Raw genomic sequence first — 27,571 nt, forward strand, 5'->3', positions numbered from 1 at the left:
AAAATATGTTCATCGTAAATTAAATTAGAAAAACCACAGAACAAGAATTCATGGAAAATTACATCTTGATGAACAGAAATACATATAATAAATTAAAATACTAAAATGAGAAAAAAAAAGCAAACTAAAGTCTGTGTGATACCACAGTCTCCTTAAAACAGATTCGCCGCCTCACCGTGGGTGTTGGAGATATGTCGGCGTCTATATCTTAGGATATGACAGTTTATAACCACTAACGCAGAAGGACCTTCTCCTTAGCTCCGGTGAGCTGACAATGGCAACACTCTCTCACACAGGAAGAATATATTATAGGAGCAGACTGACTATAATATGAGAGAAAAAATTTCTATACTCCAACCGAAGAAGATGGTCTCCTTTTATACATAATGGGAAAAAGATGAGGATAAAACTTAGCTTATTTTTGTGATGAAATTCATAATGTTGAGCATGCCCTTATATAGGCATCTTTGGCATGACATATGGCAAGGCCATGTGTACCTCAGGACTTCCAAAACCTTGCGTCTCTTATGGCTAGGCCATGTGTGTCTCATGGTCTAAGACACTATTAAGGCCATGTGTACCTCATGGCTTCCAAAACCATGTGTCCCTTATGGCTAGGCCATGTGTGTCTCATGGTCTAAGACACTATTAAGGCCATGTGTCCCTCATGGTTAGGTCATGTGTCTCTCATGGTTAGACCACGTATAAAATGCTCAATCATCATTCTCAATCTTTTATTCATGAGGCTAACTTTATAAGATAATTTTCATTCAATTCTCAAACCCAAAAGCCATTTTTTCCAACAATTAAATGCCTCTAACCTATCATGAAATGAAACCCCAAGCTTTGGTTCTTGAAGAGATTACGAAAATTTAGAGTTTTAGCTTGATTTTGTGCTATTTTCGTAGCGAGAGAAAATGTGGCCGACTGGAGCTTTTTTCAGTGAGGTGAGATGGTAGGCAGTAGTGGTGATGGCGGTGCAAAGGTGGAGCAATTGTAAAGTGCTTGCCCACTAAGATAATGTAAGAAAGTTTGAGAGAAGGATAGAAAATTAAATAAAATTCTACATTCTTTTGTTATTAAAAGCTGATGGGTTATGTTTGGTTACAATTATAAATATGTTCGAGGTCCAATTTTTGAGTATCCTAGGTTAGGTTTTAACTTAGGTGGAGTTTGATTCTACATATTGCTTGGAATACTATAAGATAAATATTTGTCTTTAGTTAAGAAAAATGCTATGCACTATGAAAATGTACCCATAATTTTAGTTTGAAAGTGAGAGGTATTGTAGCTTGACTTTCGTGCTCCTTTCAAATACGACTAGCCCTATAGTTCGGACTCTTGTGGTTCTGAATCTGATTCCACAAGTGCAATGTGAAATAGAAAAAACACAAATGAGTCCAAATCCAGCAAATCTTTTGAAAAATTGATTTTGACTCAAAAATGCCAAAAATGAATTACTTTGCCAGATTCAGAGTCGCCACCTAAATATTTTTGAAAAATTTAGGAAACCTATGACTCATGCCAAAGGCCACGTGTCCGTCATCACCAAAGTGTCTGGCTCGGGAACTTAGGTGCGAGAGAGAAAGGTCATGAATTGAGCACCCCACTCGCCCCGATCAAAGATCGGCCTCTACTAATAATGCTGTGAATCTTATTTATATTATATGCTCTTGTTTCGATTATTTAGGCTAGCATTACTATGACTTGCACAAATATAGACTAATTTGTAAAAATTGAAACATTTTGATTTCATGTTTATTTGAAAAAGTGTTTTAAATACACGCCACTTAAAAAAGTGAGTTTATATGTACATTAATCAATTTATTCCAATTCAAGCAATTAGCCTTTATCCACCGGCATTCAAACAAATATAACACTTAAGCACTTAGCCTCATGAAATCATGCTTTGATGACATGGCAACAATCACACGCATGAGGTATGCTAAAGCAATTAAATGCTCACCTAGTACTCCGAGACAAGCTAAAAAGATAAAAGAGTTAGAAAAAATGTGTGATCCTAACTAATGCAACATGATTAATGCAACACATACAATTATGCAATTAAATGGGCTCGGCTACTAACATGGTATTTGAAGCAATCTGATAGCATAGTCTAAGCACGTATTCAAAGAATTTAAGAAATACTAATGCTTTGTTAGAATGATGAATCGGGCTTTGATGTATGCAAGACAAATGGATACTTTGGACATGAAAAATGCGAATTAAAACATGATACTCTATTCTACCATCATAAGCAGAAAAATAAAAAGGAGAAACAAATGGGGATTAGAAGACATACACATTTATTACACTTTTTGCCATCGTGCAAGAAGGTCCGAATGAATATCCAAGTTCCGAAATAAACTAACTATTACAAAACCAAATGAAGAAATTAAGCTAATGAATACTAAATAACTAATTAGCTATCTAATTTATTACAACAAAGATGAACAATAAAACTAACTAGTTAAATTAACTAACTATGACAATTACGAATAAACATTAATAATAATTACAACAATGCTAACTATAACGATAATAACTAATCACAACAATAAATATTAATTCACAACATTGTTATAAACAAAGATGCACAAGGATTGTATGCATGTGACTGTTTTTAGAAGCAGCTCTGTCTGCCTCCTTGGGAATCTACCGTGTTTCCCCTTCAGCCACTGCCCTTTGTTTCTGCAAAAACACACTGTTTACCAAACATTGGGGCTCGGCTAGCACCCAACGAGGCCCGATTAAGCCAAACAAGGCCGGTCGTGCCCTAATTTCATGCAAAAGTTTACTTCTGTGCTTTAAGGTGAAAGCAGTGCAGATAGAGCTATTTTGAGCTCTATTTGTCCTTTCTGCTCTTCTCTGTCATGGAGAGGCTCAAGAGAAGAATGAAGTTGGTTCCAAAACCATCAATAAGCAAGTTGATCGATCGCTTGATGATTTCGGAGACAATTGGACAAAAAATCAATAAATGCAATGAACAACAACCACTCCTCCCTCCTATCATGAAGTTAACTCAAAGAGGGAGGTAGAGACGTTTCAAGTTTCATCAACACATCATGAATTGGTACGTGACACTCTTGACACTATGGATTCGACATAACGTCCGGCCAAATCCAAGCAATCTTACTCATTTTCTTTACGTCGGTTGCATTGGTTTTAAGCCTATTTTATTAGTTATTTCCATTCTTTAATCAATTTGTCCAAAGTGATGGTTAAGTCCACTACATGAGAAGAAATGTCAAACGAGAAGTGATCCGAAACATGAAAGAGGGACTATGCCTTGACGATGAACCTCCGTAGAGGTTAAGCCATTGAGCATAGGTCTCTTTCTCATGCATTGAATTACCATCAATCTTTTGAGACAACTCTCAAACAAAAGAAAAGAAGAAAAGAGGGAGGTTGTAAACATGATTGCACAAGATTGAGTTTAAGAATGAGACTCTTAATATGAAAACCGAGCAAAGAAAAGTTATTAACTCAAATGGCTTGATGTCTAAAGCCTAAACGAGCAAAGCCATGAGGACTTACAACATGATAAGCAAAGTATTCAAAGCATAAACCAATTAAATGAATTAAAACAAGTCTAAACAGCCCCTAATATGTAAAAACCAGTGACTAAAATGACGTTTAAAGAGTATGCAAATGATAGGAAATAGCAAGGAATCACAAGGCTAGTGAACAAAGCAAGGAAATGAGGATAGTCCCTCCATTTTTGAGACCCCAAACCATGCATTTTAGCCTATTTTGAACTCTGAAAATCAGTTTGAAGACTAAACAAAAGAGTGTAAAGACAAGGGTATGAGCTATGAAGTAAGGTGCAAGAAAGGGTGTTAAACTTTTCTACTTTTGGTAGCTATTCAAACCCAAGTTCTAACACTTGAAATGGATCCAAAACAATACAAAGATACAAGAAATTGATAGTAGAGACAGAAATGAAAACAAGAGAAAAGATGGTAAGCTTATACCTCTTAAAGAGGACAAGCTCTTGTTGTGAATCAAACTTGGTCCAAACATACCCTCAAGCTTGAATTGTGATTATCAAGGCTCAACCAAAGCTCCAAGGTTAAGGTTTGAGGGTTTGTATGGTGTATAGATATAGTTCAAAGGTGGCAAGCTTGCTCAAAGATGACTTGCACAAGAAGAAGGAACTCTTAAGTAAGTGTATAGGCTTTTTGGAAATTGTTCAACCCTCAAAACAGAGATATAACCTCATATTCATAGAATTTGAGCAAAATAGGTCAAAAATATCTTAAAAAATAAACAGCTGGCGGGCTCTCGCCTAGAACAGTGTTTATCTCCACCAAAGCACGGCTGACCCCAAATGGCCACGACCAGCTCCCAATGAGGTATGGCCGGGCCCCAAATGGCCACGGCCGGCTCCCAATGAGGCATGGCCGGACACCAATGTGCTGCCCTATTTCTCTGTTACAAGCTCAATGTAGGGTGGCACAATGTTCAAAAAGGGACCTCTGAAGTATAAGGGACCTCTAAAGTATAAACAAAGTAAACAGGAAGGTGTTGGGACTGTTTTAAAGCTTAACCTTGGATTCCTTCGTTGAGAAGTCGAATCACACAAAATGTAACTTCCATCATCGAGTGCACAGAACAAAGCGCCCAAGTCTTACAGGCGGTAAAAAATAGAGTGTCTATAGTTATAGATTTAAAATTAGTGTCATGTGGCTCGTACCCACAATAAACGTGATCTATTGCTTTACTTTTTTAAGTAATTTTTATGAGTATGTAATATTGTTAAAAGATTAAGATGATAGCAAAAAATGAGGTGAACACCCAAGAGTGACAAATTTAGTATTAAGATAAGCACTAGTTTAGGCTAGTAATATTATATCAAAAATGCTATGGATCATGAAATGAAATTTACTCCAAATCTTACCTTAAAAGTTTGTGCGGTGTAAATCTGAAGTTAGTGAGATGTGAAACACACCTACAATGAATGTAGACCATTGATTGCTTATTTTGGATAAATTTTTTTGTACTTTTTTGAGTTTATAGTAGTACTGAAATTATATCAACATTGATCCAACCTATTGGCTGATAACTTCAACAACACTATGAAATTTTAGCAATTCTATATGTATTTCTATGATGGGTTCTACTAACTGTCAATAAGGACTCTATAATGTCAAAATATTTACAATCTCAGTGCATATTTCACATATCTCAAAACATTTTTATATATTTTTTTACATATTTCAATACATTTGTACACATTCCAACACTAACAACAACCCTAAGAGCAGTTTTTGACATTTCCCTTCTATGATTTTTTTTTTTTTTTTTTTTTTTGGAGGGGGGGGGAGGGGGGAGGGGGGTACAAAAGCATTACAATTAAAGACATTTACTGCAGTGATGGATTCTGCATTTCCACCATTCATTGTGCCACAATGCTTTTATATACAGACTCAAGAATGCCTACCCAAATAACCATGTAACCTTATCACAACCCAATTTCGGCAAGGCAAACCATGCTAAGAGGGCAAACCTCAAGTATTATAATACTTGTACACAATAATCTCCTGTACAATCCATATATTTACATCATCAATAGTGCATAAAACCTTTCAATCAACTATTATATACTAGTTGATCCATTCAAGTACAAATAATATCATCATGCCTCTAAATTTGTTCTCATGTATCTTTTCCTAATAACACCAACATGAATCCATCTTTACATCAAACTTCATAATCAACAATATTTACAAATCAGCTTCCTTCAAAATACAAAAGATAAAGCTAAATCCTAAAGTGACCCTATGCAAAACCTCAACTACAAAATGGCCTCCTTTGATCCTTCAAAAAATTTAAGCTTCCAAGTTGAGGTGAGCTACACTATAGTCTAGGAATCTAAAAAAGTTTTAATTTAAAAAAAATGAGCTAGAGCCCAATAAGTATACCAATCCCATGGAGTTGTAAAACTTGTTCTTTCCCAATGGGTCAACAATAAAGGTAATTTATATAAGAGCTTAATTGTAATGAAATTAATACATAGCAAAAACTTTGCATAAACCATTATTGAGATTTTTTAAAGAATATTGTAGTGCGGTAGAATACATTTGAAATAAAGGGATTAAAACAAAAATCAACTTTTCAATACATTAAAATCTCGTATCCATCATACAATCCATTACATAGCCTTTGGGTCGTATTACCTTGCGACTTAAGTGATGACGGTACCGTTATCCAAAAGATGTCCATAGGAACATATATAACTCGTGTCATCATAGAACTTTAATCCTCATGTTAATATTTCGGTCCCCAGGACCCCTTATGTACAATGACTCTTATGGTCCTTAAAACAACATTTTGGTTCCTAAGACCCCAAAGCATTTCAGCCTTTGTGGCCCCATAGGCTATATTCGATTATATGATCAATAAAAAGAAATATTTTCACATAACGTTTCGTTGTCATTCCATTATCATCATCACAAAATTTGAAAGACTCAACTTAAATAAATCTTACAGAAAAATTGATGTTTCATTATACAAATGTAATCATTTATTTAAACTCAACTTTTGACCTCAATAAATTTATAAATTTTTCAATATGTACTCATATCATGATAAAACATGTAATTTAATTCATTCACTTCCTTTAATTAAAAATATTTTCAAACTTTGTATTTCAAATAGAGGTAACGTGAATTTCCATGGTAAGTATACTCACCTCCAAAAAGCCAAAATGGTTAGTTGAAAATCTACGAATCTAATGAGGAGTAAAAATGCTTTCACCAGACCTAGCAATTAATAGAAGATACTAGAAATTAGGATAATACTTCAAGAATGATGCAACATTTATAAAGTTGAACCTAAATATAATATGAACTCCTCTGACCTCCTCTTAAGATACCCAAATAAAATAAATTGTCCAACTCCATCCTTAGAATTTTGAGTAATCATATCCAATCAATTTATATGCAAAACATCATCATCTATAAAACTCCAAAAGTTAAAAATTTACTTTTCCATAAACCCATCAAGTTGGATAATTTACCTCAATAATTCATAAAATTCCTCTAGCATCATTCATAATACATAAAGATCCTCAATTTACAATTTCTCAAATCAATTCCAACATATAAATTTCCTAACACCAAAATCTCAAATCTTTACATCACATTCAAACCCTAGAATAACCCTAATTCCGATCTCCAAATCAATCATCAAATCAATAGCTTTTCTACATGCAAAAACATCCATAGAAACTAATTGAAAGCATAAAACTCAACAATCAAACCCAAATCATGATAGATTTAAAAATCATCATCTTTGAATCAAAATATGTATAACCTTAAACTAAACTTTGTAGAGAGATTCTTACCAACTATAGGCGTCTATTGCATCATGAAACACAAACCCAAGCCTTGATCTTGAAGAGATAAAATTTAGAGTTTGAGCTTGATTTGGGGCTAATCGCGTAAAGAGAACGAGATGGTTGGCCGGAGCTTTTTCACGTGAGATTAAGGTGGACGGTGGTGGTGGTGATGGGTTGAGGTTGTGGTGCAAGGGTGGAGCAAGATGTGATGTTTGGGTAGCAAGAAAATGAGATGGAAAATCTAGAGAGAAGTTAGAGATATAGGCCTCTTTTGGAAAGGACGTAACAATTCAAAAGTCAATTTTTAATCTATGGATCATATCATTTTCTCAACTTTTACATATTTTTTTTAAAAAATCAATTTAAAAAAATTAAAAAATTAATTTTTAACTAACTTTCTGAACCAATCCATTAAGAGATGAGGAGGCCCAGAATAATTTTATACTCTTCCCTTGTTCCTTAAAATATCTTAAGATCATGTTCAGTTGCACCAATAAGCATTGTTTGGAGTTGGTTTATGGTATCCTAGGTTGATTGCCAATTGCATGGTGTTTGGTTATACAAAAATCTTGAACATTACAAACCCCTCTACATATATTTATAATGAGCGTAAAATTTATGCTATGCACGGACAAATAATAAAATATTATAAATAATACAAAATATATTAAAAATTAATTAAATATTATAATATAAATTTAGATGGATATTTAAATAATAGATTTGAGTGTTTTTACTATATTTATATAAATATATAGGACTAATTAATTTTTTTGAAATACATTCAATTGAATAAACTCAATTGAAAAGGAAGAGTAAGAGTGAAATTCTATAAATATAAGATAAATATAAAAAAAAAATTAACTTTAAATTTGAAGATGAATATAGAAAGAGAAAATTAGATAAATTTTTGAAAAAAAAATAAATTCAACTGAAAATTAAGGACGAGAGTGGATTCTATAAATATATAATAAAGATAAAAAAAAATCAAATTTAAATTTGAGGATGAATTATAAGAATATAGAAAGAAAAAAATTAAATAAATTCTAGAAAAATGAGGTAGAGAGAAATTCAGTAAACATCAAATGAAGGTTGAAAAAAATAAATCAAGTTGAAATTTAAAAATTCAAAAATAAAATAAGATAAACCTAAAAAAAAAAAAATCTAATATAACTCTAATAGTAGAAGAACAAAAGAGGGTAGTAATTTAAAAATTAGATAAGAGTGAAATCTCACCTATAATTTTTAATTTTTTTTAATAAAAATCTCAAAAATAAGAACTGAGGTGCAGTAAGTTAAAAATTAGGTAAGAATTAAATGGTCACTATAATTTTTTTAAATTTAAATTTTGTATAGTTAAAAATAAGCATTTATGATATCTCATTATACAAATTTTAACTCTATTTTGTGTCTACTACTAATAATTTTTAACAATTTTTGTATTCTAAAGCTACTTAAATAAAAAAAAAATAAAAAAAATTCAAGGGATCACCTTTTTATTTCTTAATTTTATTTTGTGTCAATAACCTATAAATTTCAACAAAATTTTTTTTTCCTGAAACTACTAAATAAAAAAAAAATAGTATCACTTTTTTTTTTTAAAATCTTAATTAGTTTCATTTTAGTTTTATTTTGTATCAATAACCTATAAATTTTAGCAATTTTCGTTCTCTGAAACTACTAAATAAAAAAAAAATCACTTTTCTTTTTAAAATCTCAGTTAGTTTTATTTTTATTTTGTGTTAAGAGTAGATAAAGTGGCCTTGGTAGTGCTATGCATGAGTATAAATAAATAATCAAAAAATAGTTTTAAAATTAAATAATAATATAAAATTTATCTAAAATATGTAGTAAAAACGATTTATAATCAATTAAGTTTTATTTATTTTTATCAGAATTACACATGATTAACTTATATATTTATGCCAATATAATGTTCACCTAATCATTAAAATTGTCATGGTCTATGCCCAACTTATGAATTATTTGACTTATTTGTTTATTAAATTGGTAAATAAATATATACAAGTATTTTTATTTTTTAAATGAAATATGACCATATTTTATGCATATCTATTAAAAAAATTGAACTTAGGTAAAAAATTATATATTTATGTTACACTGTGAAATAAATAGTTACATATATTTATATATTAAAAAATTATCTAAGATAGAGCTTCCCTAAATTATATGTCATATTTTAACTTTAATCTAAGTAAAAATATTTGATAATAATAAATTTAATCATTATGTATAAATTATATCAAACTTTATCGATTCATGACCGGTATGAGCTAGTTTGGGGGTTATAATATCGGATTAAACATTCAAATATGAACATATTTTATGTATATCTATTAAAAAATTTGAACTTAGATAAAAAATTATATATTTATGTTAACACTATGAAATAACTAGTTACATATATTCATATATTAAAAAAATTTCTAAGATAGACCCGACCTAAATTATGTCATATTTTAGCTTTAATCTTAGTAAAAATATTTGATATTAATAAATTTAAACATTATGTATAAATTATATCATAATTTATCAATTCATGACCGGAATGAGTCAGTTTGTGAGTTATAATATCGGATTACACATTCAATGGGCCAATTTTGGGGCCTCATTTTGATGTTCCGAACCGTTTAAATTTTAGAATTCGTTGAGTACATTATCCCTACAAAAAATCAAGCCGATCAGATAACGGAAATCACTTGTTTGGATCAATTTCTTATGTACTATTTATTTTCTCATCATTCATTTTTTTCCATACAAAACTGATACAAATGCATGGTTATCGTTATCTAATCGACTTGATTTTTTACAGAAATGATATACTCGACGAATCCTAAAATATAAATAGTTTAAATTATCAAAATGGGACTCAAAATGGAGGGCACAAGGCCCAATGCCACCTCTCCAGTCCGATGATGGACTAGAGAGAAGCCCAAGCCATGTTAAAAAATTATTTATTTTCCATATGTGTGTATACGAATGTATCAAAATCATGCATTAAGGCAATCTTAGGGAAGAAATTTTGAAAATAAATTTGGTATGCTAATCATAAATTAAGTAATTTGAAATGGTAATTATGGTAGCATAATTTAAGGGTTTAATATAAAACTCCATTAATTTAATTATGAACTAATTAAAATGCAACACATAATGAAACTTAGTATTTTTGTTATTAAAAAATTTAAATTAAAAAAAAAAAAGAGTTGAGAGTTTGAACCTTAAAGAAATTCTATTAATGTTTACTGAATAATAAGGTCTCATATATATGTTAGTAGATTAGCCATAGTGAGAGAAAAAAAATAAAAAAATAAAAAATAAAAAAACATGTTCCGAGATTTAATTATACAAATTATTTTATGCTTGAGGGTGAAGAATTTAAAATATTTTAATAGAAAATATTTTACGACAAAATATTTTTGAATGTGTTATTTATTAATTTTTTTAATTAAAAAACTCATTTTTCGAGTGTGTGATTTATTAATTATTTTTCTTAATTGGAAAACTCTTCCTTGTTTGATGGTAAGGAATCAATGATTTTAAGAATAAAAAATGCATTCTTTGTTTAAAAAAGAAAGTGTTAGTATGTGATTTATTAATAACTTTTTTAAATTAAAAAATTAAGAAATTTGGATTGAGCATTTAGATAGATAGATATAGATGATATATAGGAAGGAATTGCAGTGATATATACATTACAAACTAACTGATATATACAAACTAACTAAACTAGGGGAAATTATTTAATAGTCGTGAAGTACCACGTGTCTGTACTCTCTAACCAATTATCATTTAATATGTCTCTTCATGTTTTCCAATTATCTAACACAATACCTCACCTACCCACCAACTAGACTAGTGGTTATTCCGAAAACTCATCTTTCTCAGTACAGGGACTAGCGCATAGTCCAGGCGATGTCCGAATTGAAATAATACTTAAAAGAGAATAACAATATCATAGAAAACATGAAGCCCATCAAAGGGAGATGTGGTGTATGTGTCCTAGCTGGGAACACTATCTGTGAACTCACTGAGCGGACAGACGGTTTGCTGAGGAAGAGACAGAGAAATTTCAAGATTCGATCAAACCCCCATGAAAGTGCAGAGAAGAGGAAACAGAATGCCCACTGAGCCCAATTCAACCTCGCGTAATTGGTTAGAATTGTCCCGAGCTCAATCCATAGCACTTGCAAAGCCAGAACAACCCCTACAGATGCCAAGAAGTAGTAGGACTGAATCACAACCACAAAAATTTCCTTCTTTTCCAATTCCATGGCATTGAACACATTGAAGATCTGGCACAGGATGAAAGTGTTGAAGATCATGGTTTTGATTACGTTCTGTTCCAGGATGTGTTTTGATTGTTGTCCTTCAAACTGAAATGCTAGCAAAATAATGGTCTGGTAAACAACTTGAACTGTAAAGTTTCTCCACATGACCTTGCTCATGATTGATTTTGTCCTTTCAGGTTGTGGTTGATGAGCCATTAGTCCCTGAGTTGGAGGCTCCGTCGTCATCATTATGCCACCTAGCATACAGACAATTAAGTTCGCCCAAACCAATTGAATTGCTGTGATTGGAGATTCTCCATGAGACATTGTTGAGATAGATGTAATTAGTATCCCAGAAATGCAAGTAGTGAGCTGAAGTACAATGAATTTCTGAAGGTTATGGTAAACACATCTACCATGCTTCAACAATTGGGTTACAGAGGATAACCCTGCACAGCCTAAAAGGATAATGTCACAGCTCTCTGTGGCCATTTCAGTGCTCTGAGTTTCTTTGGTGATCCCTACATCGGCTTCTTTTAAAGCTGGAGTGTCACTTGCAGTCAATCCTCCAAAGAAAGCAACCACGTGGCCTTTGTCTTTCAAGTACCGTATCAAGAGAAGTTTGTCTTCAGCTTCATGAGGATGGCCTAGCTCATCCCCCATCATGAAGTTGATACTTACTCCTGCTCTTCTGAAATCTTCCATGGCTGATTCTGTTTCTTCTTTGAACTTAACACCAACTAGTGCTAGCAAGATCAACCCATCTTCTCTAATTTGCTCAACATATGTTGTTTGGTAAGCAAATGCAATGGGATGAAGGCCACTCTCCTCCATATCTTTAATCAGTTTCTCAAACTTACATCTATGATTACAATCCAAGGCATGGCTTGTTCCTTCATAGTCATAGTAGTGTGAGCACTTTCTTAATATAGTGTGTGCCGATCTTCTCCAACGCAAGTGCATAATTTTCTCATTATCTTCATTCTTCTCATTGAACCTCATTTCCCTGGACTCCATAGCCACTGCAGCCAACACAGCCTCACATAATCGGCCACTTTCGGGCACAAGATTGTACATACCAATTTCCTGCTGCAAAGCCTCAAGAGCAACTTTTGATGTGTTGGATTCTTCCCCGGTGTCAATTTCTTTTTCACCAACAAAGAACTTGTCAACCTTCATCTGGTCAAACAGTACCCCACCAGATAAATCAATGCAGAAGACAGTGCTGAAGCCGATGGTGCTACAAGCCGATAGAGTTTGAGGGTTGGCATGATCAGATACCTTTTGGTTCCAGTAAGAGAGGGAGAGGGTAATGGCTAGGGAGACCCCATTTTGAAACCCTAGCACCACCGCAGTGAGAGTAGTTGTTAAAACACAAACCAAGCCTCGCGGCCTCAAAAGAATTCTCTCAAACATTTTCATCAGCTTTTCAATATGGAAGTTCCCCTTTAGTTCCGGGCGTTCAAAATTGTGTTCAACATGGTTTCTACGCAAAAATCGTAAGAGCACCACAACAGTGATGAGAATAGAGATACACAAACCAATCTTATCTGCATATTTGATTGGCCTTTCGATTCGAGTTTGCAAAAGGGTTTCATTGTTTGGATCATCACCATCGTTCACCATGCTCATCATCTTTCCTATCACTGTGTTGGTGCCGACAGATGTCACAATCATGCGACCATTCCCCCGAAGAACCTGTTGGATCAAAGAAAATATAAGAGAGAGTCCTATGAGTGTGTTTATCACACACAGACCAGATTTGAACGCTCTGTTCACTCATTTCTAATTCCAGTGCAATTAATGATGACAAATCACAAGATAAACTAAATTTGAGAAAATTATTATAGTATTGATAACACTAAAAACCTAAGTAATTCGTGATATAAAGCAGATTTAATTGTAACAATTTCTAAACAAGCAAAACTAACAATCTAAATTATCTAATACGTACAAAAGTGATTTAAATTGTTGTTTTACAATTAATAAATCGACACAAAATTTTATATAGAAAAAATTACAGTTGGAACACCTTCAATTGTGATAAAAAATCACGGGTAAAACGCCACTAATCAATCCACTATGAAGAATGAAAATTCAAAAGAATACAAAACAATTTACCCTACACTCGGTAAAATTGTCTTCAACAACTTGTGCCTCTTTCACCAACACCTTCATCTCGGAATTGATTAGTCTGATGTTGAATCTACAACACTCACGCCGAATCCATGACAACGAGCTGCTTCAAACTCCTTTAAAGCCATCACACCCGAATCTTCGGAATCCACCAAACAAGAAATCTTTGAAATAAATGATCAATCAACACTTTGATGTAAACTATTTAGATCATGAGATAAACTCACCCTAGTTCTCAAGAATATGCCCTGGCAGATGTAACCCTAAGATCTATCTTTCACACAGCTTTATAGAGAACAGGGGCGCGAAGATCGCTTGAGCCATGGAATGGTCACTCGAGCAGTATGTCACATATGTGTGAAATTTATTAATGACTTCGCTGGAGCCACCAACAAGTTCGCTCGAGCGAACATTGAAACCTTCTCAATACTTTTGTAGACTAGTTAAACTTCTGGGAGATGGGATTCTTCGCTTGAGCGATCATTCCATCGCTCAAGCGATCCATAACAAAACAAAACACCGATTACAAACTGAATAAGTGTGTGTTGGCTGAACTAACAAGGACCTAACAATCACAAAACAGAATAAGCCAAGACTAAACTTGTACTCGGGGCATCATTACCATAAACACAATACTATGACAATACTACTATAGATACCACTCTTCGATCAAAGAGGATTGGTAAGAGCCTCAGAGGGTGTGTATCTTTGATCCAACAGAACTGGTTAATATACCTTCCGTTAATTTGGATGGAAAACTTAACGGTGGTATTTTAATTCAAAAAATTGTGTTTTGAACTAAAGTATCACCACTAGGTTTTCCGACTATATTTGAAGCATAGGGGGTAAATTGATTTAGTCCCAAATCATGAGGGAGTAAAATGAATTTAACTCAAAAATATATTATATTGGGGGTTAAGATTGTGTCAGACATGTAAATTATATATAATAAAAGAAAAATGCTTTGAAGCTCTAATTCATGAGTTCTAACGCTAGCTCTAATGAGCTGACAGTGGATCCCACCTACTGTTATGCTTTGAACTAAAGTATCACCACTAGGTTTTGGTCTTGGTTTGTTTGTTTGTTTGTTTTTTTTTTCCTCCCTTGCCAAGTTATTAGTGCTCTATTATAGTACCAAAATTAATGTTCTGAATCATTGCTGATAATAAAATATTTTTATACTACGTAACTGTTAATGTTTCATTTTCGGTCCAATGAGAAAATAGCTAAATATAAAAGAGACAAAGTGTAATTTACTTATTTAAATAAACGGACAGATCGAAGAACATGGAAGCAAAGTTCTTTCGAATAAAGGAGTGCCCTTATCTTTTTCTTCCATTTTGTCTTTTGATGACTAACTGATAGAAGAGGTTACTGAACTTTGTACACCTCTATTTAGTTTTATTTAATTTCCAGTTTCACCAAGCTATAAAAATATATGCAGTATTCAAAATGAAAATAAAGATTAAAAGATAAGCACCAACCAACTGGTCAATTTACATTTTCCAATAGCTGATGGCGAATCAGAAAGTGCTGATGTCTGTTTTGTTAATTGGGTGTTTTCTTTTTAGTGTTGTTGTCTTGCCAAACTTGGTTTGGCTTGTTTTGGGATCTCGCAGTTGTTTGGCTCGATACGTATAACAACCTAGTTGACATTTGCTTCTTAAAGATGCCTTTTCAATTACTTTTATTTATGTATTTTTGTTGTACAACTTGTACTATATAATTCATCAATAAATTTTATTTTACTGATTAAAAAAAAAAATACTGATTAATTTACACAACTATTCATTCTACCTGATTGAAATTCCAAATTTCAAAGCTTTGATTCAGGAGCCATTTTCATGGAGAAATTTAAAAGAAAATTAATCAAACGATAGGATTAGATCAAGACTACATATTATGAACAACACAAAAGGAAAGAATCACAAACAAATCCATAGATCTAACAGAAACTAAACATTGAATGAAAACACATGCATAAATAAAATCTAACAGTACAAGAACCAAACATTTTTTTTTTTTTGATCAGCAAAATAAAAGCTTTATTGATGAGAAAAAGCATAAAACATGCAAAAACATCAACAAGGCAGGGCAATGCAAGGGCATTGGTGAGGGACCAATCCAAAGCAAAGAACCCACAGAACAAAACAAAGCAAAGAGGCAGGAATTGATCAACAAAGAAATCTCAGCTGAAGGAGATTTCAAGAACCCAACAACAGCATAATGCACCTCAATAGCAGCCAACACTACCTACAGTAGTAGCAGTAACTCCCCATAGACACCACAACACAGCATACATGATCCGCATGTTCTCAGATGCATACCAGCACCTGACTCAGGTTCTCCACTATGTGATGCACTGAGTAATTGACAGAAGGCAGTGAAGCTCGCACCCAGTACCCCACCCTCACTTTAACTACCTCACCAAGCTCCACCATATCTGGTAAGTGACCCTTGAACACAATCTCATTCCGAAGCCTCCAGGTTGACCACAGCATTGCCACTGGGACCAGCATCCAGATTTTCTTCACTAGTTTCCTATGCTTAGTTCCCAACCACCAAGAAAGAACTCCATCCACTGTAGCAGGAGAGACCCAGCATAAGTTCCACCACTGCATCAACTTTCCCCAAACCTTCCATATTTGAGGACACTGCACAAACAGATGATCTACTGATTCTTCTGCGGCAAGACAGAAAGGACAGGCAACATTTGCATTACCCCCTAACACTCCTAGTCTTTGCAGAACAACTGCAGCTTTTACCCTTCCTCTCCAAGCCAGCCAACACAAGAATTGGGCTTTAGGAGGTGCCAGATTATTCCATAGCATCTTAGGAACCTGTAAGCTAGATCCAGAATTTTTCTGAAGCCAAGATCTCACAGATGCCACTGTGAACACACCAGACGCAGATGCTGTCCACTTTACCCCATCACACAGATTTTCATTCAACCTAGGGACATCCTTAGTTAACTCTTGCAACTTTCCGACCTCCTCTTCCTCCCAAGAAAACAGGGATCTTCTAAACTGTAGCCTCCAAGGACCATCCCTATCCCTCCTCTGCATAAAGTAACTAAGCTTTTCTTCTTTCTCCATAGAAAGCCTGAATAACCTAGGAAATTCCTCTTTCAACTTCAAATTCATGCACCACCTATCATGCCAAAACAGAATCCTCCTCCCATTTCCTACCACAATCTGGAATTTAGAGGCAAAAAATTGGAACAACTCAGGATTTAATGCAGCCACACTCAGGATATCACTCCACACAACAGATTCCTTGCCTTCCCCATTCTGTAGTGGTAGCCACCTGCCTCCATCAGCCCCATACTTGCTAACAATCACCCTCTTCCACAGTGACTCATCCTCCACCCCATACCTCCACCACCACTTTAGTAACAAGCAGTCATTTGATTCCTTAGCCTTCCTTATACCCAGCCCTCCCTTATCTTTGCTAAGTGTTACATCCGTCCACTTAACCATATGAATCTTCCTCCGAAACTCAGAACTGCCCCATAAAAAAGCAGCCTTCAACTTATCAATTTCCTTTGCTATTCCTTTGGGCAACTTGAAAATGGAGATATAGTACCCTGGTAAACTATCCATAACTGATTTGACCAATGTTAGCCTACCAGCAAAAGACAATAGCTTCCTTTTCCAAAGCGCTAACCTGGACCTAACCTTATCCACCACATTTTGCCAAGTTTTTGTTCTTCTAGGGTTTGCACCAAGAGGTAAACCTAAATACTTGATAGGTAACTTCTGAGTTACACACTGCATAGACGAGGCAAGTACCTGAACCTGATCATCACTGATGCCTACACCACACACCACACTTTTATGAAAATTAATTGTCAGCCCTGACATCACCTCAAAGCATCTAAGGATTCTTTTAACATTAACAATCTCCTCCAACTCTGCTGCACAAAATAAGAGAGTATCATCTGCAAACTGGAGGTGTGATAATTTCAACCCTGTAGATCCAACAGTAGCTCCTTTTATTACACCCAATCTCTTGGCCCTTTCCAACAACATATTCAACCCTTCTGCTGCAACATTGAACAAAAAAGGTGACAGCGGATCGCCCTGTCGCAATCCCTTTTGGGGGCAGAATTCATTCGTGGGAGAACCATTAACTAAGACAGAAACTCTAGTTGTGGTAACACAGGTTTTGATCCATCTAATCCACCTTTCTCCAAACCCTAAATTTGCCATCATGGAGAGTAGATACTCCCAATTAATTGAATCATAAGCTTTTTCAAAGTCAAGCTTTATAATAACTCCCTTCCCATTTGACTTCTTCCACCAATCCACAACCTCATTAGCAATCATGACCCCATCAAAAATATTTCTTCCACCTAAAAAAGCTGTCTGAACTTCACTGATGACTTCTGGTAACACCTTCTTCAACCTCCGCGAGAGCACCTTTGATAATATTTTATAGGCAACCCCCACCAGACTAATAGGTCGATAGTCTGACAAACCTTTGGGACACTCTTTTTTTGGGACAAGTGTGATGAAGGAACTATTTAGTCCTCTAACCAGATTCCCATGATGGTAGAATTCCTTCATAAAGTCAAACAAGTCATTCTTCATGAACTTCCAACATTTCTGAATACATGCCATGTTGAATCCATCCGGCCCGGGAGCTTTATTCCCGTCACATTCTTTCACTGCTTCCCAGACTTCTTCCATTGTAAACTCGGGTTCAAGAACCTCCACTCTATGAGCATTACTAATTGATACAAAGGGTCCAGCCAACTTGGGTCTGGATGGCCACTCTTCAGCAAAAGCCTTTGAGAAGTATCTGACCACTTCAAGCCGCACAAGCTCCGGATCTTCAATTCTAACCCCATTAACTACCAGTGAGTCCACCAGATTGCTTCTTTGCCTCTTACTAGCACAAATGTGAAAGTACCTTGTGTTCTTATCCCCAAGTTGGGCCCATTTCAACCTAGACTTTTGGAACCATAGCCAGTCCTTTCTTTTTCTAAGCTTCCAAACCAAATGTTTTGTCTCCCTTCTGGATTCAATCTCATCGGATGTCAACTCCCTAGACTCTGCTAACAGGTCGAGTTCATGTAACTCCTCCTCTGCTTTTTTTAGTTGTTCTTCTACCAGACCAAACACTTCACTGTTCCATTTTTTCAGTTCCACTTTCAAACCACCTAACTTTCTTTGCAGTCTATAACCAGCCCAGCCTTGAACTTGATTCTTCGACCATGCTTTTTGAGCTACTGAACTGAAACCTGGGTGCAATGTCCAAGCATTAAGGAACCTAAATGGTCTAGGCCCCCAATTCCTCTCATCTTCCATCAACAGAAGTGGGCAGTGATCAGATACCACTCTGGGAAGACCCCACATCTGAAACCTGAACTTTTCCAACCATACCACGTCCAGCAGAAACCTATCAATCTTACTCCACCGCTCTCCCGCCATGGAGTTACACCACGTAAATCTTCTGCCTAACAAAGGAATTTCCACCAACTCCATTTGGTCAATGAAATTATTAAATTCTACCATTCCTCTGTCTCTCCTTGCACAGCCTCTTCTATCCTCTATATTTCTAATAACATTAAAATCCCCTCCCATACACCAGGGTCTATGGAAACTAGTTCTAATATTACCAAATGTGGCCCATAACTCTGCTCTTTTAGACACATCATTAGGCCCATACACATTTAAAAAAACACATTCAAAGGAATTAAGAGTTACACCTGATAAGAGCAGGAAGTTTCTATGACCGCAACACTCCTTTAGTTGAAACACCTCTGTATTCCATATGCTCAATAGCCCTCCAGCACTACCGTCAGAATCAACCGCCATAAACGCCATCCTCTCCCAAGGCCAAACTGAGCGAACAAACAACTCATCCACACTACTTTTTTTTGTTTCTTGAAGAAGCAGGACATCCACCTTTCTATCCTGAATAACCTGCCTAACTCTCCGTCGTTTATCTGCCCTACCCAACCCTCTGACATTCCAGGACATGATCTTCATTTATAACTATTAACTCTCCTAAGTAAACCCCAAGCTTTTAATCGGTTACGCTGGACCCAACACACCCCCTATCTCCTTTGCCAAACGATCTTCATCTTGTTGCTCCATCTCTACTATTCTCTGAAGTACTTCAGCCTCTTTACCTTCACAGCTCATCCCCAATCGGTTACCAAGCTGCAGGATTTCGTTTGCTTCCTCCACTCTCTTCTTCCTCCTCCTACGCTCCTGACTTTCTTTGGACAAGGACTGAGATAAAGCCGCAGCTGCTGCCCTCAATACAGCTCCTCTATTGAACCCAGATACGAACGAAGTTTGTGTGCTTTGAGCTCTCCTTTTCCCCCTTCCTCTGGTTCCTCCAGCGCTGCCCATCCTCTTTCGAATACGACCATTTCTCTCCACCGGTTCTGGTTTGTATACTGTTAGCTGCACAACTTCATTACTTGGACCACCTAGCACCCTTCTTTGATTCAGCTTGGGCTGGGCTTCAACACTGTGGACTCTTTCAACCGCCCTGTTATTGTCTATAGCTGCAGGCCCACGTTGATCACCTCTTGACTGAGCCCCTTCTATAGCTGCAGGCCCACGTTGATCACCTCTTGACTGAGCCCCTTCTAGCACTACCTCAATGTTGATACTCGGCCCAATTTCATCAGACCCACTAAGGCTTTTAACAAACCCAGTAGGCACAACATCCTCTGCACCCACTACTTCCCCAAACATTCTTCTTGGAGTCTCCATCTGCAACTGCAGCTGCTCCCCTGCCAGCCAGCTCATCCCATTGTTTAGTTTCTCCACCTTCCCCTCGGTAACAAGCAAGCATGTTTCTGGCACCTGACTATCAGAACCTGCACCATTCATCTCTCCCCTAGGCTGCACTGCTATGTGGCTTCCATCTCTTAGTAACATGCTCTTGCTACATTGGTCCACCTCATCACTGCAGGCCACCTCATCATCCCTGACCTCAATCCCTCTGGTCTTCACTACGCTGCTTCTCTGATCCCCTCCAACATTGGAATATCTATCCCTCTTCTCCTCACCCTGAAGGCCTATGGGCATCTTCCATCCATTAACAGAGCAGCTCTTACTGCTCGCTGACATCTCCACAAACTCAGGACATTCATAAACCCTTACTGGGTACAGGACTCCCTTACAACTCAACCGAACAGTCCTATTGATAAGCTCCATGGACTTTGTGATGACTCGTATTTTCCCACAGCAAAAAGAGACATGCTTGATAGTATCCTCATGCACCTGTACTACTTCTCCCCAAACAGCCCCTATACTTTTGAATGTAGTCACACTCCATAGATTGAAAGGAATTCCAGAGCAGTTAAGCCAAACACACCGTTCTTGGATAAAACTACATCTCGGATCCCACTCCTCCATTGAACTACACCAGTCAAAAATCCATTCCTTGATTACCTCTTTCTGTCTTTTCATCTCCATAACTGATGGGAACGTTAGGATTACAAGTCTACCTTCACCGGCTCTCACCACTACCTCCTGAAGACCCCTCTTCTGACATTCCTCTTTGAAAGCTGTAAAGGAAAAGAAGGTATGCAGCTTGATTATCAGGCTTTCATACAGCCACCCATTACCCTCTTCTGAAGCGTGAACCACCACTTCCTCTCGACCCTGCGCCAGCCCTTTTCCAACTGCCTCCGCATATGATTTTGGCCCTCCAAGGTCCTGCTTAGTCTGCTTACCTCCTCTGTGATCAGCCCAGTGACTGTTCCGAACCATATTTTGAGCCCTCTGGTTGGTGCCCTCAGACTGTTTGATTTTTCCAGGATCTTCCCTCTTGAACTCAGCCCCTTTAACCCTCAGTGCTTTATCATCACACCACAGTCCATCCGCTCTTTGAACTGCCATCTCAGCTGCAACCGAACAATCGTACCTAACGAAGCCAAACCTCGAACCAGTGATCTTTCTCCTTTTCTTTGGGATAAACACATCCTTAACAATGCCAAACTTTGCAAACAACTGAAACAAACTTCTCGGATTCATTGAGTCAGGGATGTTGTCCACAAATACTGTAACTAGCTTCCCTCCCTTTGAGTCCCTTGTAGCCTTTATCACTCCACGACGACGAAAGACCGGTTGCCAACCTCCACGGGAAGCCATTCAACTTTTGAATCCTTTTGTACAAGAACCAAACATTGAAAGAAAACACATGCATGAATAAAAATTTTACAAGATTTGTAGGTGGTTTTACTTTTAAAAAATATAGAAAATTTTACCAAAGGCCCCTATAATTTTCGCTTGAGTTTTATTTTAATCCCTAAGGCTTTAATTTGAACACATTTGTCCCCTATACTTTATTTTCATGTCAAATAAAGACAATAAAAAAGGGAAGTTAAGTTTTGGATGAAAAATAATCACATGCTACTCACGTGACTAACTTTCAAAAGGCATAATGGTCTTCTCCTCCTCTTTCTACAATTCATCTTCTTTCTCTCTCCCGCCACAATCCACAGCCACTAACCACCACTGAACCACCATTTTTATCACCCCAACCACCTCCAAACCGTCACCACCCTATACATAGTCACCAATAACCATCAAAATACCTCCGCCACGTCACCACCTCATCACACCAACCTCAAACTAGTACCAAATCCACCCCAAACCTCCGCCGAAACAGCCTATCTGCCAACATAAAACCTACCTCCCATCACACCACCCTTGAACCACCACCAAAACCAATACCTCGTACGACCCCAAAACCCACCTCCTACGCCTTGAACCACCACCAAAATTAGCCCTCGCTACAACCACACCATCAGCACCAAACCCTCACCATCACGAAGTACACCTTCAAATTCCCCATAAGAATCAAACTCTACAACCGAAGCAAACCATTAAATCCACTGCAACATACTGTAGTGAAAAAATTACATGCACACAGCATATATATATTGAAGTGGGTTTGACCTACGTGCTCAATTCTTTTGCTTAACTCAAAATATTGGATTGAATTGAATTCGTTGGGATTAATGATGGGTTTTATGGAATTTGATGTAGAAATAGATTGTAAAAGCTTTCACAATTTGGTTTTGGTGGGTGATTGTTGGAGGTTTTGGTGAAGTTAACAAAGTAGAAAATATAACCATTACCAAGGAAAAGAAACTTGAAGTTTTTGGATTCTTTGAAATTAAAGTATATGTGGGTTTGTTGTGCTCTTAGAGGGGTCAGATTTTAGAGAATATTTTGTTGTGGTATGTATGGGACAAATTTGAATTTTGGAAGAGGGCTTTGGGTGCTAGGATGGGAGATGTGGATTGGCGGGGAAGGAATGAGAGGTGGTGCTGGTTGGTTGTGCTAGCCAACGATGGAGAGGGGGTGGTGATGCTTTGGTGGTGGCAGGCTGAGTGGTTGCAGGTGCTGAGCAGCGATGGGTTTGCTGGTAGGTGATGATGAGTAGTTGACTTTACTCAATAATTGATCAAAAGCGAGTGAACTCAGTCTAGTGTGTTAGTGTTAGTATGAATTTCCATTTCTGTCCCTAGTTGCATGTATGTTTTCCATCTAAAAATTTAACCTCAGATTTTTATTGTCCTTACTTGACACAACCCAAAATGGAGTGCAAATATGTTCAAATTAAAACATGGTCAAAAATGAAACTCGGCTAAAACTAGAGATCTTTTTTTGTGTGTGTCCAGTGTTCTATACCTTGATTCTTGAAACGAATTACTCATGCAATTCACGAGAAGAACATGAAAGACAAATAACACAAAACACAAGGTTTACGTACCTTAAAACCAGATAAAAGAAAAGGGTTGTGATCAGAATCGATTTCGGAGGCAAATACCTCATCCAACACCAACTTGTCACCACCAGAACCAACAAACAAACCGTCTGCAGGAACCCGATCGCCCTCTTTCAAATTCACAATATCACCCAACCTTATTCTTGAGACTCCAACAATTTGGGACAACCCATCTCTTGTAACTTTTACTTTGTTCTCTTTCCTTTGCAATTTCTTCTTTAGCTTCATTGCTCCGACAAAGTTAGTCACGGCAGGGACGGTGACAAGCACGAACACGGAAGCCAGTATGGTAACACCATCTGCCCACCCGTATTTAAGGCCTTCCATCAATATCTCGGTTAATAGGGACAGAGCAGCCGAGATCAAGAGAAGGAAGATAGTGTAACTGTTGCTGGATTTGATGAAGTAGTGTATCAAACCATGAAATGGGTTGATTGTTGTGTTCCAAGCTTCTAGATCATCACCATAGGCACAAAGTCCAGTGACCAAGTCAGAATTAAACAGGATCGCCACTTGTTCAACACCTCCCAAGTCTCTCAGAGACTTTAAGTCTTTGTGTTTAACAATGCGATTAACCTGCTCTTGATCTACTACCTCACTGGTGACCGCGCCACCCCTTTCCTCCTCCTCCTTCTCCTCCTCCTCGTTGACATCAATCACGATTTCAGACAGAGAGCGAGAAGAAAATGTAGTAGTAGTTGTTGTTGGTTGTTGTGGTGGTGGTGATGGAAGAGCCTCGTAAGGCAGCGATGGCCTCTTGTTGAGTGCAATCAAAAGGCCTACACATATATTACCACGTTGCCAAAGCCTTCTGTATCTATTAGCTGAAGAGCTGGTGGTGGTGGTGGTGGTGGTGGTGAGTAAGCCAGCACGAAGAGAGCCACCAGCATCATCAGACAGAGAGGGAGAAGAAAATGTAGTAGTTGTTGTTGGTTGTGGTGATGGTGGTGGAGGAGCCTCGTAAGGCAGTGATGGCCTCTTGTTGAGTGCAATCAAAAGGCCTACACATATATTACCGCGTTGCCAAAGCCTTCTGTATCTATTAGCTGAAGAGCTGGTGGTGGTGGTGGTGGTGGTGGTGGTGGTGAGTAAGCCAGCACGAAGAGAGCCTCCGGCATCATCAGACAGAGAGGGAGAAGAAAATGTAGTAGTTGTTGTTGGTTGTGGTGATGGTGGTGGAGGAGCGTCGTAAGGCAGTGATGGCCTCTTGTTGAGTGCAATCAAAAGGCCTACACATATATTACCGCGTTGCCAAAGCCTTCTGTATCTATTATCTGAAGAGCTGGTGGTGGTGGTGGTGGTGAGTAAGCCAGCACGAAGAGAGCCTCCGGCATCATCATCAGAACCGTGGTGGCTGCTGCCACTGGTGTTGGTCTGGAGCATGATCAAGAGCAAGATTTAAATAACGGTATCGGGAGCAAGACTTCAAAATCCTCCAAAACGACAAGATTGTTATATATCGGTAAATATGGGTTGGAAAGCACCAAATTTGATATCCGGTCACCGGTCAGAGGCTGGTTTTTTAGATCATCGGAGGAGAGGGTGAGTAAACTATTACAGTTAAAACAAGTGAAGTGAGGGTTTTCTGTCTGGTTGAAGGATTTGAGTTTTTACTAAATATATAGAAGATTCAACTCTGAAATTGGTACGAAACTCCCTGGAACTAGCCTCGAAGCTGTCTGGAACTTTCAGAATTCACACACGAAAATAGGAAGAAGGTGAAAGATAGAAAGATATAAAAAAGAAGCAAAGACGACCTCAAGATAAGTTTCATTTCCGAGTTCAAAGTCGTCCATCTCTCTCTTGCCGCTCTGCTTTGCTTTGCTTTCAAAACCGACATGCAGCACTAACGCAAAGGTTATTTATTTCAGCAAAAATAATCGTAAAAGTTTTGTGACCTTTAAATTACATTTAAAATAAAGCATCACGCATTAATTAAGATAATCCAAGAATCATAAATCTTTCATGATCATTTTCATAAAAAAATTTTCATGATACCTAACTTTTCTCTATTTATTTAGTGGAAGGTACATACATACATATCTATATAGAGTCCGTCGTAATGGAATAAATTGGTACAATAAGCAACAAAATAAAATTTGTAAAAATACTTGCTCGTTAGAACTTGTGTGGCCTGAATGACTTAAATGTATTAAAATAATATCGTTTTATTCCTAAAACGACGTCATTACATTCGAGCTATTTGAGTTATGAAAATTCGAGTTATCAAGTATTATTGTAAAATTTGAATGAAAGTTTAGCAACTGAAAAGTATAAATTACCCTTTTTTATATGATCAAAATTTAATTTTATAAAAATTAAAACTATAATATTATTTTAAGAATACTTTAAACTTGGTAGTGTCAATGACATGGTGGCGTGGTGACTCTAAATTTCTAATCCGTCCGTGCCTTTGGGTCCAAAAAATAATGTAATAATAATAATAAATTTTATTTAAAATTACAAAATCTTATTTAATTCTTGTAAATAAAGTCTTAAAAATTGTTTAAGAAAAATAAAATATACACCCTTTTTCGGGAGGTCTAATTTGGAGCAGAGAGTAATTGATGGAATGAAAATTGTAAGGTTCACTATTTTATGTTGTAATTTAACCATTAATTAACTGGAAATTCTAACATACACACTATTAAAAATGGTGTATCATATGTATTTTTAATTATTTTATTTTCTTTTTTAGTTATGATCAATTTTTTTTTTTTAGTTATAATTCATGAGTTGTTTAGTTATGTCTTATGTTATATTTGGTTATGATACTTTTTTATTTTTTTAGTTATAACTCAGAAAGTTTAAATTTATGTCATTTTTTTCTTTAATTATAAGATGTATATAGTACATACTTTTTGAAGGTGCATATAGTACATACTTTTTGAAGAGTATATACCATAGTGTTGCCTTTGATTAACTTATTAACTCCTATTTTGTGCAAAAATAATAATAATTATGATAGAGCCAACATGAGGCATAATAATTTGGAATGCAAACTCTCTATTTATTTTTTTTTTTGATCAGCAAAGAAAAATTTCATTAATCAATATGAAATTAAAGGTACAGGAAGATGAAATGCACTGAGAGAGATTCGGAAGGTACAAAATACCCCTACTACTGCTACTCGCAACCATACAACCAACCCCTTGGCCTCACGATTTTTTTTTTTTTTTTAAACATAAAAGTTAAGAAGGACTTAACAGAAATTAAAATACATGATTCCCCACAAAATCAACCCACCAAAAAACCCAAACAGCTCTAGCAATACCTCTAAACAACAAACTAAAAAAACTTTTCTAACAGCCAAGTTGCACTCCCAAGGCCAACCACCCACGCCTATGAAGCTGAATATTTTATTCGCCTAAGTTCAATAGCCCAAGACCTACGCTGCTACACTGCTTCACACCCATGCTACTACACACCTGCTACACTGCTACACTCCCATGCTACACAGCTACAACACTGCTACACTCCAGACTACACTGTTACACTCCCATGCTATTACACACCTGCTGCTACACTCCCTACACCCACGCCTATGATGCTGCACTCCCAAGGCCATCCACCCACCTGAACACAGCTCATACACCACGCCAAGACAGCTCATACACAATGCTGCTGACCAACGCCAATGCTGCTGTCCACCCCATCGGAAAACTCCATAGCCAACGACCAATGACCAAGGCCACACCACCGGAATCAACCAAGGCCACACCTCCATTGATTAACCCAAACTCACCCACGCCTCCTTGTCCAACCCTTGCTGGCCAACTACTCCGAAATGTCCACCTCTGTGCCGACTCCTCCCTTCACACAACCGTTACAAAACTCGTAAGATGACGACCCAAACACCGATCAACCGCTGAGACACCTCCAAACATCTGGACGAAGATCACCCCTCAAACTCCCACTCGAAGAGGAGCGCTCGAATGAACACCAGACAGAACTATGGTAGAAGCAGAACGACACCTATGATACCCCAAACAAAGCATCGATACTACTACATAATTCTGAACCATAGTTCACCCCTCAA

At 36.7% G+C, this 27,571-nt stretch overlaps 1 protein-coding gene across 1 annotated transcript; it reads right to left on the reverse strand.

The window, feature by feature from the left end:
- Positions 1-10,994: 10,994 nt before the first annotated feature.
- Positions 10,995-25,367, reverse strand: LOC114294420 (calcium-transporting ATPase 12, plasma membrane-type). The gene is made up of 2 exons (XM_082879511.1): positions 23,518-25,367; positions 10,995-13,329 (listed from the first exon to the last, which is right to left on the reverse strand). The coding sequence occupies exons 1-2, from the start codon at positions 24,913-24,915 to the stop codon at positions 11,257-11,259; spliced, it is 3,471 nt and encodes a 1,156-aa protein (XP_082735637.1). The 5' UTR covers positions 24,916-25,367; the 3' UTR covers positions 10,995-11,256.
- Between the last annotated feature and the right edge of the window lie 2,204 nt (positions 25,368-27,571).

Source organism: Camellia sinensis, chromosome 7 (genome assembly GCF_055761805.1).
Source record: "Camellia sinensis isolate YWXY chromosome 7, ASM5576180v1, whole genome shotgun sequence".
Taxonomy (NCBI): domain Eukaryota; kingdom Viridiplantae; phylum Streptophyta; class Magnoliopsida; order Ericales; family Theaceae; genus Camellia; species Camellia sinensis.